Source organism: Porites lutea, chromosome 4, assembly GCF_958299795.1.
Source record: "Porites lutea chromosome 4, jaPorLute2.1, whole genome shotgun sequence".
NCBI lineage: Eukaryota > Metazoa > Cnidaria > Anthozoa > Scleractinia > Poritidae > Porites > Porites lutea.
The window spans coordinates 38,899,823-38,914,676 of NC_133204.1; the positions used below are offsets into that span (position 1 = coordinate 38,899,823).

Consider the following 14,854-nt stretch of genomic DNA (forward strand, 5'->3'; position numbering starts at 1 on the left):
CAGCTAGGTCAAATAATAAATTTGCATTGAAGTTTAACAATGCTATTACCTTGATGGTCTTTAATAAGCTTTCGTCTCTTTGCTAACGTTGGCTCAGCATCAGGATCTGCGGTCTGAATGGAATAATCTTCATCCAAATCTACTAGCTCAACTGATGCCGCTAAATTTACACTTTCTGAAGATGTGCACTGATTATGCTGTACATGATTGCCATATTTTTCACAGAAGAAAGCAGTAATTGGTTTTTGTCTCGACATTTTGATCATGTATTCATGAGCAGTGCAGTGAATTTAACTTGAGAGTTTTTCCAACCGACGACAGCTTTTCCCGCCGGCGGATAAAACTGAATGGAAAACTAATGCCCCGTATGTGAAATCTTATCCTGTCACGCAGCCTGCCAAGGTTATGTCACGATACATCTCCGTAATAGCCTACTCCGCACAGTTCACATGAAACGAATTAACCTCAATAAAGTTTTTTTTTTTCTCAATCCATCCACCTTATATTAGCAGGTTTAATCTTTAACATAATTCTTTTTTTTCTTTCTGGGAATTTTTTTCTCAATTTAACGTTTCTTTAAAAAAAAAATCAAAATCAAGACGAGGCAATTGCCTCGTCTTGCCTCATGCTAGCTACGGCCCTGCTATTTCAAGGATATTATTATGCTACCAACAAAACACGTTATTACTGGACTGGAAACTAATTGATCATGACACTTTGCTAACTGTTTATATTCTTCCCCTAAAATGTTTGACTGCGCATGAGTAAATGAAAACTGCCAACACTTGCCTTTTTAAAAAGCCATTGTATCGCCTTTGGGCGTGAAGCCAATTCATCTGGCGTTACTTAACGCTCAGATGCAATATCATAAATCAGTACTGAAACGGTCCAACATACTTTGAGTTAGTAATATTGATGACCAATAGTGAGCTAAAAACATTGTACAGAAGTAGTTATTTTTAGTCCAACTTGGAGATAACTGAATATTCCTGATACACAATATAGTGCATTTACGGTCAAACATCCCGTTTGAGTTAGTCATAATGACTACCAAATGTGGCGAATTATAAAAGGTCAGTTGATCATAGGTTGGAAAAAACAACTTATTTCTTTGACCAAATGATCAAACTACAAACCTAGGAATGCAACATACCTATATCCAATAGAGAATACTGTTGTGAAGTATTTTAAAAGTTATTTTAAGACGGATCTATCTTATCTTTTGAGTTTAGTTTTTGTGTCATTAAGTCTGGTTTTTGTCCACGTATTTTTTTTTTTTTGTTTTGATCTTTTGTTTTTACTTGTACTTGAATTTATGCCTAGCTCGCGAATTTACTCATTTGCCATGTTAGGAATGTTATTCGCTTGGCATTGTCAGATGTTAGTTTTTTACAGGTGGTCGTGTTTGTGTTGTTAGAGCTGCTTCATGACCTTTGTTCTTTCGTACTTGTTAGTTGCGACTGTGCGTAGGCTAATCTATCCCCTAACAATAGCAAACCTGTTGCAATGTTAGCGATAAGATATTCAATAGTGAAGGTCTTCCGGTCAGCTAACCTAAACATGTCCAGTCTTGACTATAAAACCGCTACTATACTTGAACTAGTGAGTAGAAAAGAGTAGAAAAGTAGAAAAGAGTTAGAAGAGTAGGAAGATTGAGATTGTTAGCAGAAGTCAAAGAAGAATAAAGGCCAAGATGTAAATCAGATTCCTGATACCTCACCGTGTAGCGCTTTAGATCATATTTTATAGATAGAACTATCCTTGAAAAAAAAATTAAGGTTTGTAAACTCTATCCTTTAAATTTGGGGATTCTCCATTTTTAAAACCCCTTAATCAACTTTTTTCTTTAACTCCTTTTTCTTCCCAGAAATTGTAGCATGAGATATGTACCTTTATGGCAACTTCAACTGCTTCGGAGCGTATTTTCGTTTGAACTTGAAATTGATTACACACGAACCTGCGAGCAAATTAATCAAACAAAAACAAACGAACGAGAATAGAAGAATTTCATTGGTTTATTGAAACAGACACAAACAGTTTCATGTATTCACCGCTCCCGAAAGATAGCTAAAAAGTATTATTCCCCAAATTTGAAAAAAGAAACTGGGCTGCCGTTTGGACAAACAAACGATGTGTGTTTTTCTTTTCTTTTTTTTTTTTTTTTTTTTTTTCATCTATAGCTATTTATGGGTTTTCTTTGGCGGGAAAATGACGAAAACTGCTGTAGGCATAGTATCAGCCAGTACCTGTCGACGCTTATTGGCATCCCAAAATTGTGACACCTTTCACGCGAATCAAAGCCCAGACCGACCCGAAGCTTGTCTGAATATTAAATCGGAAACCTTCGGCTTGACAAACTTGTGTACCACGGGGAGTGGGGAGTACTAATTGATCCGTGAAGAATGAAATTTCACTAGGGCACCGACGGGAATAGTCAAAGGAGCCTTAGAGAGCAAGTCTTCTAGAAGAAGCATTTTTCATATGCAGTGAAGACGTCCTCAAATTGTCATTCTTTGAGACAGTGAACTGAAAACTTGATCTTTTAGTTGCATCATTGCATCAACCCACCGCGTGCTTCTCCCGATACTTTTATGTCGTTATTGCAAAGATTTTAGTCAGTTATCCAAGCGGCCGAGAATACGTTCTCAAAAAACAAGCTTTCTCTTTGCTCGACAACGCGCTTTGAATAAAACTGGTGTGATCTTTTTACTTCAAATAAAAACAAACAGTTGCGCATTAAACAGCACTTGCATGAACGATAAGTTAGCAACAAGCGCGTGTGGTTTTTACTTACAGAAAGTACTTAATTTTATCAGTAAGTGTGGGGGCATTGAGCCGGGTTTTAAACCTCGCGGGTCAGTAAAAAGGAGGTGCCATCTATTTTTAATCCTTAGTTTATTTACTCGAGTCATTGCCAAATTGAAATCTGCTTTTTATAGATCAATTAGTTTCGTCTGACTCTGCCCGGAAAGTTAAGCAATTACAGCCGCATCTTTAGGCTGTTAGAGAAACGTGTGGACTTGAAGCCGGAGAAGTAAATTTTATAAGTACCGTAAGTGTCTTGTTTAACTTCGCGTCACAGTAAAAGGAAGGTGCGATTTTTTCAGTCTTTTGTTTTCTTATCCCTTCAGTGTATTCATCGCCGACGGAGAATTTACTTCGATTTGTTTCGTTTAACCCTGTCCGAAAAGTCGCACATAAAGCGCGTTCATATTAGAGATGCTCACTCAAAGAGGACAATACATCATAATGTTTACTGAGAAGACGCGGGTTGAATTTTATTCCTCAATTGTTTACTACCCCTTGCAATACATGAATAATATGTGATTTTAATTCTAATAAGTCAATCCGTGTTCTAACGTACGACTGTAAAGTATAAACTTCATTTGCGTGTAGATTCAAAGTTCTCTAGCGCAAATTTGAATGTTGCCATCTCGGAAACAGAATATAACCAGTAGATACAAAATCGCAACCAAAGCGTATGCGATCAAACAAACTGAATTATAAGTTCTCAGCCGCTTCTATTCGAGCCGATATTTTAGTTCCTTACGGCAATATTAACGAGCAAGATGAGCATCTAGTTTTGCGTAAAAGTTGCTGCCACTAGGCTAAGCCCGAAATAGAACACAAGGATGCAACTGGTAAACTCGTCTGTTCAGCACTTACCTCACACTACCACTACTGCGTCGTATGTTTCGTCCTGACTACTTTAACTCTTACCAACCCCCTGGGTTGAAGTTGCTCCTTACTTCGGTCGCACCGAAAGAGGTTATCGGAAATGCTGAAATTTCCCGCGCGTGAAAGCTCTTGTTTCACGTTGATCGTTTTTGTCCTTACAAGGCAAGAAACGATAAAAAATAACAACGCATAAAAATACCTATTATTCTCGAATTCAGGTCGCTTTTCTTGATACGATTAGGTCAGGCTCTCGGTCAGTGAAGACTAGCGAAAAAAGCGAACGGGCAGAGAAATGGCGAACGAGCGAAAAACGGCGGGAAAAGATGGAGAAGGGAAGAGCCTGTAAGCATCTTTTCAAATACCGCAATCCGCCCACTACCACCCACTTGGTGAAAAATCGTTTCTCGTGTCAAAACGTCAAATGTCAAAACGTCAAAAAGTGCGGTGTAGGAAGGTTTCATGTGCTCGACATGTTTTTTAGACTCTGCGCGGGCGACGCCAAATGAGAAGTAACTGTCACAGTTGACCAATCATAGCGGAATCAGGTAACGAAAACAATGCTTACATATCCGTCTACGCAAATTCGTTTTCCACACGATCTTGGAGCCTGTAACAGGCTAATCAGGGGGCAGCGATTGTTTGCTTTGAAGTGTGGCGCTCTTTCGCGCAAATGCGGTATATAATTACACTTTTAAAATACACCTCAATTATTAGGCACTTCTGAGTAAATATGGAACTCACAAGCTGGCAATCAATGGAGTTCAATCCCTAATCAAGGTACCTTAAATACATGACATGGTCAAACTGCAGTAGTATTGCACCCATGACAACATCTTACAAGGTCAACCATTTAAAAATTCTAGACGATGGTACTTAGATTAACATGAGGATATCTTTTCTCCAATACAGTTCAGAGGCAAGAAGGCTCAAAATTAAAAGACGTTAATTCTGTTAGGTTAATACGAAAGATGATAACACCGTAGTTAAAACAATAATTGTTTGTCGCGTCCAACTTTCGACCGCATTTGAGGCGTGAAAAAGCACCGCGGCGTTTATTCGATTATATACTGTAAGCTTAACAAAGAACAAAGAGCTTCAGTAATTGATTTCATTCAAGAAAAGTTAACAAAAAAAGTCATGACGCTCCTGCTTTTCTCTTTGTCACGCGGAGAAGAAAGATAAAAAAGGAAGGTCTTTGTAGAGTCTGCAAGGTTTGTCCTTGTTTTTTTTCCTTTTGTTTTTTGGTATGCTTGTATCTGGTACATGAAAAGGAGGTTTAAACAAGGTAAAAAAAAGATTAAATCCGGATAAAAGTAAACCAAGCAGCGACCATTTTAGGACACCTTATTACTCACCAGCACTGCGACGCACGCACCTCAACTCGTCTGGTTGATATAAAATGCTATCTTGGTATTTAAAATATAAGTCATTTTACAGACTCCTTCGTTATGGACCTCTTACGTTTGTATGTTTTATTTTCCCATTGTCGCAGTTCGTTCATACAGTATCTTTCAAATTTCGTCTAAATATTTATGTGCATATGCGTAAACAAAGGCTGCAAGAGTAAGTAGTAGATTGGCTACCGGGCTTAAAATGGGTGGAAAACAAAAGTTTCCAAGGAAGCAAAAGCACTGCATAAAAATTCAGGGATTCCGTTTTAAAACGAGAGCCTGGTCTCCATACAATCGTACAGCAGTTCGACTCGAGTGTGTATAAAATGCGAGCCAGCAAGTCCATTGAAGAATCATCGAAAAAAAAAACACCCAATCGAAAACAGTAATACGGAAAACATTAACTAATCAGTACAGTGAGTGCTTAACCCTAATCAGTATAATGAGTGTTTAACTCCTCATCTGTAAATTTGCAGTTTTTACTTGTGTTTCCTGTTTTTTTACCGATCCCTCGCGTGCTGGCTTGCAGTTTGTCAAGACCCCGGGGGGTACTCCCATACATTACCTATACGGGTATGTGCCGCCCAACGGGGTCGTGATTTTGAAGCTCCTGATTTAGAACGGGGTATCCATTTCAGAGGCGTTTTCTAGAACGGGGTATAATATTTCGAACACACGAAAGCTCCAGTTTTGTAAGCAGCCATTTGAAATTATTCAAGGACAGATTGCTTTTAAAAATACGGCTCAATGCGTTAACAAGCAAACTGTTGTACTCTTTGCACCCTAGAACGGAGTATAAAAAATTGGCCCATTTCTAGAACGGGGTATCAATTTTAGGGGAATTTTTGTTTAGAACGGGGTACCAATTTGGAGTCCCGGGGGGCACATACCCCCCCCCCCAAAAAAAAATACCCAAGTGCCCCCCCCCGGGGGGTCAAGACCCGTTCGACTCGGTCGAACGCTTAGTCGTCTTATTCATTTATCCGTTCGTTCGTTCGTTTATTTATTTAGTTATTTTTGTTATTTTTTGGACAAATGGAACGATCAAGTCAGTCAAATCGATGCGGACGATTAGAGGGAGACCTCCGAGGTTCTGTCCATGATTTTGCCAGATTGCGATCGCCGCCGGCACTAATCGCGTCCCTTATTGAATTAGGCGTATAATTACGAGGCGACCCGGACGATTATCACATGAAAACCATATGCTATAAAAACACCATATTCAACATGCAGAACATGGAATCGACTGAAATGACAAAGCATTTAAATCAAATTTACTGTACTGAGTACATGTCCTAGGAGATGGGTACTTCGGTCATGCCACTGAGGAACATTTAGCAATCTGACACGACTATTCCTTGTAATTGTAGCCTCTTAGACCGTCAGAGGAGGAAGGTATTCGAGCGTGAAGACCGATCATATGCAAATTGCCGATCGAAGATAGAGGGGGGCGTAAGGGTTTGCGGTAATGCGGTATTGGGTTATTTTTGGTGCGGTGTTGCGGCAATTTTTATTTCAAAGTACGGTATTACGGTTTTCAGAGCCCAAACGGTGTGCGGTAAGTTTAAATTTCATGTCCCGGTAGTCGATGAAATATCCTTGTGTCGCGGTGATCTGCTTCTTTTTCATGACAAGAGGATACAAATCCTAAAAGGTCTCCCTGGCTAGCCTGCGTGACCTGCGTGTCTTCCAAGTTACACAGACGGGGATCGTATTTCGCAAATAGTCCAGACAAATCGTTTGGATTGTAATTTCAAGTTAATACTTGATATGATTAACGACATTAACTTTTTTATCCAATGATACGTAAACATGTCGCATTATTTATGACCTCATGCAGGGACCGCGGAGCAAGGTAAAAAGTGGCAGGGCTGACAATTGAAAATAATTTTTTCATATTGAAAATCGAAAAAAGGAATAAAATCATAGTATTTGATTTGTTTCTGTCGCGTGACTTTGCATACTTTATCCAGTGTATTTGTTGCTCTTTATAGGTCGGCCAACATACACGGTCATTTCAGATTCAATGCAAGAAAAGACGCGATTACAATTTTAGTATAGAAACTACTACACTGAAGTGATCTGAAAAATTTCTAACTATGGCCGTTCACTGTTCAAGTAATGTAATTCTTCTTGCCGTCGAATATTTCATTGATTCGAAAGGAGAAACTGACAAAAGATAAAACTTTTATCAACTCAAAACAACTACTCACCTTCGTTTGGCTTGAAAAAGCTACAATGAGGGACAAAAGTGTTGACACACTTCCGTAAAATGGCCCCTTTTTGCGTAGTGGATATACTTATCCCCTTCCCCTGTCTACCCCAACCCCTTGCCCCCAAAATCAATGTTGAATTTTGGACCCTCAAGTCTTTTTTTTACTTCAGACAACATTGATTCGGGGTGTCGGGGGATTTACGGCGTTTAAAAGGAATGAAATAATAAATGAATGAAATGTTTGTTAAAAGCACCCGTTTTAAACAACTGTGTCAACTACTTTTGTCCCTGATTGTAGTAATTTTCTTCATTTCGTCTGATAAAACTGATAAAAAACTCTGCCGGAGCTGGAAGTACAAAACACGCTGCCGAAAGAAGCGAAGGGGTGGCCAAGGCATGGCGTTTGATCAAGGGGCAAGTCGGCCTCAGAGCACAATTACCGCGAAAAGCACAGGAGCCCCACAAAATGCCTGGCGTTTGAAATTAAAGAAAATACAGAGAATATAGCGGAATATAGACGGAAAAAAAAACTTGTTTCAAGTCTTTTTTTTATTTTAATTATTTTTCTTTTTAGCGCAAAAAGTGGGGGTGGGGGCGCAAAAAAGTGGTGGGGCCGCGGCCCTACCAGCCCCTCCCTGTCCGCGGTCCCTGTCATGGTCGACCTTGTGGAAATAGTTGGCTTGGTTAACCTCCTTACCAACCTCATCGTCACTTTCGTGCCACTCGCGAAGCTATGGCGAGCGATCCAGAAGGTCAACTAAGTGAATAGTCAGATATTCCAGCAAATAGTGAGGTCAGTGAAGTCGTTATAAACTGCGTAGTGTCGAAAGATAATCTATGAAGAAGGTGTGGTCTCAAAATTACTACTCTAGTGGTCTAGTGATCCGAAAATTATAGGGGTCAAAACTTGCCTTTTCGAAAATGTCAGCAGAAAAAAGGCTCCCGAGAATTCTAGGTGATCTTTTTAGGGTAAAAATCCATTAAAAATGGGCAATTATACCATTTTTTAGATGTTCGAAAATCTTAAGAGAGGCACGCAAGCAAGAAATTTTACAACAAATATTCCGAAAATTCTAGATCTCAAATCGTCTTCCGAACAGATATTCTCCAAAAATTGATGCTAGATGCCCCTGTAGTTTTCGTGTGTGCTTAGCCTGCGTAGCATGGTGGTTTTGCGTGGTTTAGTCCGGAGCACGACTGAGGGGCGATTCGGGCGAAACAGCTCCCGTCCCAGTCTCCTGGCCCGCGCCCGCCTTTTTTATTCAGCGCGCCCAACCAAAACCACCATGCTACGCAGGCTAGTTAGGCTTGGAAAAATTCTGCGCGTAAATTGGCTTATTCTCATGCCGGCAGTGCTCGTAAAAATCGCTTATTCCTCGGGTCGTTTCGCAAATATAGTAAGGAACCTGGGCCGAACCCCTTAAAACTAATTAGATATTGTAATTCATCTTACTTTAATGTGAATGCGTTGTAGCTATTTAATCATCGAATTAATCACAAGGTATTTTCCATTTGTTTCTTTATTTAGTTTTAAATTTTTCTTACAACTGTTATGTAAATCATTAGCGCCGCTGACTTTCCCTTATTCTGCTCAAATTCTGCTCGAAAAAGCCCTTTTCTGCCGGCAGAATGCACGCCTCATTAATCGCTTATTCTGCCCGAAATTCTGCCGGCAGAATTTGTCCAAGCCTAAGGCTAGTGTGTGCTGTGTGCCCTTCGAATCCCAAACGCAGCCCTGGTAGACGTCTTGAAACCCTCAACACAGAACCGAGTTAATTGTGAACCTGAAACAACCTCATAAAAGTAAAAGTGATGAACAAAATTAAACGAGTGCGATGATCTTATGTTTATTGTACATGTACGCTTCACATCGAAGCACCTTGATTTTGAAACACTGATTATTTCTATTTGAAAGGAGGATTTGTAGGATTGGCAACGTCAACTTTTTCCCATTGGTAACTGCGGTTTCGGTATTTGGCTAAATTGTGATGCGGTATTGCGGTATTCTCGCGCTACCATGTGCGGTATTGCGGTATTCGTACCCCCCTTACGCCCCCCTCAAGATATATTTTATCGTAAGTTTCAGATCTGACATGTGATCCCTGGTAGTGCATTCGAAGGACCATAATTGGTTTTGGGATACATAGCCGAAAATCGTAAACAAATATGGCCAATTTCGGATTTCCGAAGAGAAAAACTCAGCAAAGCGAATTGTCCTTCGTCAGTGTTTGTTGATTTGATTTGCTGTAGTAATAAAAATATGTTTAGCTTATGTACGTGTTATGTTTCACAGTAGGCAAGTTCAATGAGTGTATCAAACGGGTTTACACTACACAATGCCATGCTAAAAAAAAAAAGGAAAAAATACCTGAGGCCTCGAGGTTCGTGAAACTTTGCGTGGTCACCTATTTTCCTTTCAGATCAAAATGCATGTGACACTGAATACATAATTCATGCTACTCCCACTCACGAAATCCTACATGGGCATTGTAAATATTGTCACGCACGCTAGCGTTTTGATATTTCCGAAAGTAAAATAAGCTGATAAATATTTCATTTCGAGATGATTCTGCCAAAAGAAGTCGGCGCGAACCGCCCGAGCTGAAGGTACTGACTGACTCGAACAGATCATTTTGTTTTTTTGTTTGTTTGTTTGTTTGTTTGTTTTTTTCAGTCAGTTGCCATCCGAACCGACTCGTTGCTATTCAATTTCCATCATTTAATCAGTTTTTTTTTTTTTTTTTTAGTACAGAGTTAAAAAGTATAAAAGTGTAAAATCTCACGTATTTATCCGTCCGATCCGGATCCTCACCAGCGGTCGACGTCAGCGGACGGCGAGTGAAGATGGCTGATATTCCAACCTTAATATTACAATATATTCTATGTCATTTGGCTTCCTAGACTTGTTAACTCTTTAGTTATTTTAGGAAGCCAACACCCCTTTTAGTTTTAATTTTCATTTAATGTAAACTGAATTTTTCCAAGAGAGATCATTCTCTCTTGATTTTCCTTATGTATAAGGGGTCAATAAAAGTTTTTGTTGTTGTTGTTGATGTTGTATTATTAAAACGTCATTTTGCATAAGTCTCTTTGGTCCTACAACAAAGTGACCCCTGGAGTCACCCTTTTCGAGAAACGTGTTATTGCGTTGTCGACTGCACCGTGAAAAGGAAAACTAGACCCCATGTGACGTCCCCGCCCTGCGGTCTTGGAAACAAAAGGCGTCCGGCCTCTTGTTCTTACAAGGTGCATTGGGTTATTTCAATGTATTTTTTTGCCCATGAGGCCTTGCGCTCTCTGTTTTCTGCGAGAAATTACAGGACTAGACGCGGTGCAAACGAGATAAATTTGCTTGCTAAGCAAGTTCTCCAAGCTGAAGTCGTTACTTTCACCGTTTATAGTTTACAAAATTACCAATATGATGAAAATTTAGGGCGGTACCATTAGTGGTGTTCACAACAGAGACTACATCTGAATAAATTTAAACACTTCATGGTCCGCATTCAAAAACATCATAGCTCACAATCACCACCTGCTCTCTAGACTCTAAATGCGCATGCTCTTGAATCACTCGACCGCTGACCTTATGGACATTAGATTTCTTGCCCTAGTGGCTGGGACAGAAAGCGCTGTGAACTTGAAGACATGAAAAATTTATGAATCTGACTATTTGCAGACCTTCCAACTCTCACGGTTTGGGAAGTCATTTCACGGTCTCACGATTTAGCCTCCAAAATCTCACGGTGAATGACAAAATCTACTTAAAATTACCAGACGATTTCAGTAGAAATCGCGTATTTGAAAAAACCTCCTTTTTATATATGGACGAATTGTTTCAATCTAAGGTTTTTGGGGGGCTGGGTGGTAGGGAGCGGGGGGGGGGGGGGGGGAGGGTAGAAACCTGAGTTCAATTCCAACCTCATTCCCAAAATACATAGGCTCGCTAAGGTCGGTGGGAAAGCCTTACATAGCATTCTCATTTGGCTACTCGCCGTCCCATCGACCTGGATCATAAAATAGAATCTTCTCACTGCCAAAAGAGCAACAGGACAGTACAACAGAGACCACTAACAGGATAAAGAATACCATGACAGAAATAATCTGCCTTTTTTTGTTTAATTTGACACATACATTTGGGAGTCTTCACTGACAGGTTTGAGGTCACAATCTTCACGTTTTTCGGGGTTTTTTTGTTTCTTCAAACACTCAAGATTGGCAGGGTTTAGGGGTAGGAAGGCCTGTTACGGAAAAAGAAGAACACTCTGTCTAGTCTATGTGGCCTTGGAACTTACCCTCCCTCGCACTTAAAAATACTGAGGTTGATGCATGTATCTTTTGCTTAAGCAGGGATCAAATGTATGGAATTGACCACTATTTTAGAATTATACAGTGTAGTAGCCAAGTGACTTTTACAAAAAAAGTTATATTATTAATGCCCTGGTTAAACTAAGTGTCAATTCTGAATTGATGATCGAAGTTAAAAAGCAACTTCGCACAAATCAATCCATCTAAATCTAGCCTCGCTCTGCAATTCTATGTTACGGCTATAACTCATTTTAGAGTCAATTAGTCAGAGTCGTATTTGACAATCAATTTAAACTGAAACGGTTGCCTCGCCTTCTTCTTCAGTTTGACAACTTGGAGGATGCACTGAGCGAAACAGTTGAAAACCTTACAACTGAGAAAGTCGCCACTGTGCTCATTTTTCTCTTCGCCATCAGTGTCCACTGCCACTCCGACAGAGAGACATGATTTTACACTATGAGAAAGGGTGAAAACATACGTGCGATCTACGATACCGTGAAAACGGCTGATCCGTACGTCTGTAGCCTACAGATGTAGGGATCAGCCGTTTACGCAGTCAAGCTACTCATGCAGAAAATTCTTAGTCGTCTGTGAGCTACTGACCTGGATAGATATACATGAGTGTCAATAGAGTTCTTTTTAAAGAATTAAAAAGGCCTATCGCGGTCAGATGTTCCTCCCTACAGGTGCTGATTAGGAAAGTCTCAACTCTTTTCAAAACCGAGCGAGCTTGTTCGTTGATTGATAATTCACTGCTAATTACTGCAGGACCACTTGAGTTCTTTCCCAGCTAGTCGAGGTATAGAACTCGCGTATTCCAAAGGAACTTCGTGCCATGTATACTTAAATTACCTCGTGTGGCCAACTTTATATTTCCCAACGAAATTGAATTGCATTTTACAGTGTAGCCTAGGAATTGGGTTGCCATTTTTTCTTTCTTTTCTTTCGTCACTTTTATCATTCTCAGACTGTCAGGAAAATGGTTTAACCATTTCATCACTTTCTTATCAGGCTGGCACGAAAGCCGGTCCAAAAAGCTTAACGAAAGAAAGAAACAAAGCCAAGCGCTACCCATGTATGGTCATGCATGTGGTCTGATCCTAGTCAGAAACCTAAACCATGGAGTTCAAATCTTTCATCACTTCCTATTCTAGCTGGCTGGCCCGATAGTCTCCAGATAACTCCAGAAGCCGAAAGAAAGAAAGAAAATCAAAACCGAGCGCTACCCTGCTGCGGTCTGATTCTAGAAAGTAAAATAAGGTTCAACCCTTTCATCACTTTATCTCTAGCCCGATAGTCTCGATCCAGAAAACTCAGAAAGAAGGAAAAAAATCAAAACCGAGCAATACCCCTGACTGTTTCTAGAAACTAAAATGGGGTCCAACCCTTTCTTTACTTTCGTCTCCAATTGGCACGAGAAGTTACAGAAAACGAAAAGAAACGAAAACAAAACAAAAACAAACAAACAAAGAGCCGCGAACGCTACCATTATGGGAAGGTCTCCTTATGCTAGAAATTCAAAAGGTGTTGAATCCTCTCATAACTTTATTCTCAAACTTAGGCACGAGAAGTTTCGGAACTGGCTCAAACATTATACGAAAAAAAAAATGAAAAGCCTACTGCACTACGCTAGTGGTGGTCTCATAATAGAACCTCGAAACTCAATAGCGGTTCAACTCTTTCATCATCTGCTTTTCCATAAGATTTGAAAGTGATTACAATAGTTCTCTGCATTGTTCAGCACTTTTGAAGCTAAGGTTCAATAAATCACAAATAATTGGCGATTATTTCATGGTCATCTTTTGGTAGTTGCGAGCAAGGTGACTATAATGACTGATGGGTGACGTTCCAGTCCACTTCAGCTGAGTTTGCACACATAAAAAATCCACACGACTGATGTTCCATTAATTGCTTTTTCCTTTTATCTTTTCTTTTCAAACAATACAACAGTAATTTAATTATAACTAGTGTTAGACTGCTTCAAATCTATCGCAATTGTCAGACATAACAAAATGTGACAGTACGAATTAGCTCTAATTAGAATTTACAGTTTGTTTGTGATCTAGACTTTCAAGACTAACGACGTCCTGGAACTCCTGGGATCCCTGGCAAACATGGAAACTTTTTCAAAATTTTTGCGGGAATTTTTTGCAAAATTTTGCGTACGGAAGCAGGAAGTTTCTTTAACACCTTACCGACTTTTTTACCAAAACGACCAATCTTACGACCGATACGACCAATCTTACGACCAATCCTACGGAAAAATCTACGTCTTTTTCGCCTTCCACCCTTTCTGCGCCGCCGTCTCCAGGGTGCTGGATCTGCTTGTACCTCTGAATTCAACTCACTTCAGAAAAAAAGAAAAAAAAAAAATATCAAAAATATATTTAAAAACGCCTACAATTCAAAATTACTACAAATGAGCGTTTAAAATGGATACCTACCAATATTACAGCGACGAACGTGAACTTGTGGTTAGTTTTTTTTATTGGACGACCCAAGAGCCCGAACCATATTCACGATTGAAACTGTGATGAAGTATATACTGAAGCGATATATATGTTTTCGTTTTCTTTGGAGGAATTAAACATGCACAGTTACTATCATTTAGAAAACTGTGCGTTAGGTAAATCGACCCAAACTTCATTTAGGACGTGAAAGCTTGTCTATGAACAAGTATTGCAGCACAAAATATTTGCTTCTGATTTTTTGTTTAACCACTTTTCAAACTTAAGAAAAGATAATATCTGATAGGTATAGAATAAACAGAAAACCGTATGCGATGAAATACCGAGAAATATCTTTTAATTAGAAGTAATAGTTTCGCACTCGCTGCTAGCCCCTTAACTGTAATTTCCGAAACTAACTTACCGAGTATCGTCTAACTCGTCTTCATCTTCGTAGTCTTGTTCGTAAATGCTATGATCGTCATCATCTTCTGTATCAGCAGCAGCCTCAAGAACAGCAGTAATGGCAGCAACATCATCATCGTCGAACAGTCCCTCGATCTCGTCTTCTTCAATTAAGTCTTCTTCGTTGGGAGAGGTCGTCTCTGGAGAGTCGTTATCGGGTTGGTCTGCAAACTCTTCTGCATCAGCTTTCTCCTCTTGGAGTGGTTCGTCTGACCTGGTAACATGTAAGGTACAGGCAAGAAAAAAGCCCAGCAAAGCAAACGCCAATAACCCTTTCATCTTGAAAGAATCAATATGCTTCTGTGCCGCTACACAGATTGAAATGTTTCAAGAGCGACTGCTGCTTAAACGAG

The 14,854-nt window shown here is 39.8% G+C and overlaps 2 protein-coding genes across 2 annotated transcripts in view; both read right to left on the minus strand.

The window, feature by feature from the left end:
- Positions 1 to 257, minus strand: part of LOC140934648 (52 kDa repressor of the inhibitor of the protein kinase-like) — a 2,690-nt gene extending 2,433 nt beyond the window's left edge. The window contains exon 1 of the mRNA XM_073384237.1: positions 50 to 257. Within this exon, the coding sequence (XP_073240338.1) occupies positions 50 to 257 (208 nt within the window). The remainder of the gene's footprint in view (positions 1 to 49) is intronic.
- Positions 258 to 13,488: 13,231 nt separating this feature from the next.
- On the minus strand, positions 13,489 to 14,854 carry LOC140935651 (uncharacterized). Its single transcript, XM_073385222.1, has 2 exons — positions 14,461 to 14,854; positions 13,489 to 13,936 (listed from the first exon to the last, which is right to left on the minus strand). The coding sequence occupies exons 1-2, from the start codon at positions 14,778 to 14,780 to the stop codon at positions 13,666 to 13,668; spliced, it is 591 nt and encodes a 196-aa protein (XP_073241323.1). The 5' UTR covers positions 14,781 to 14,854; the 3' UTR covers positions 13,489 to 13,665.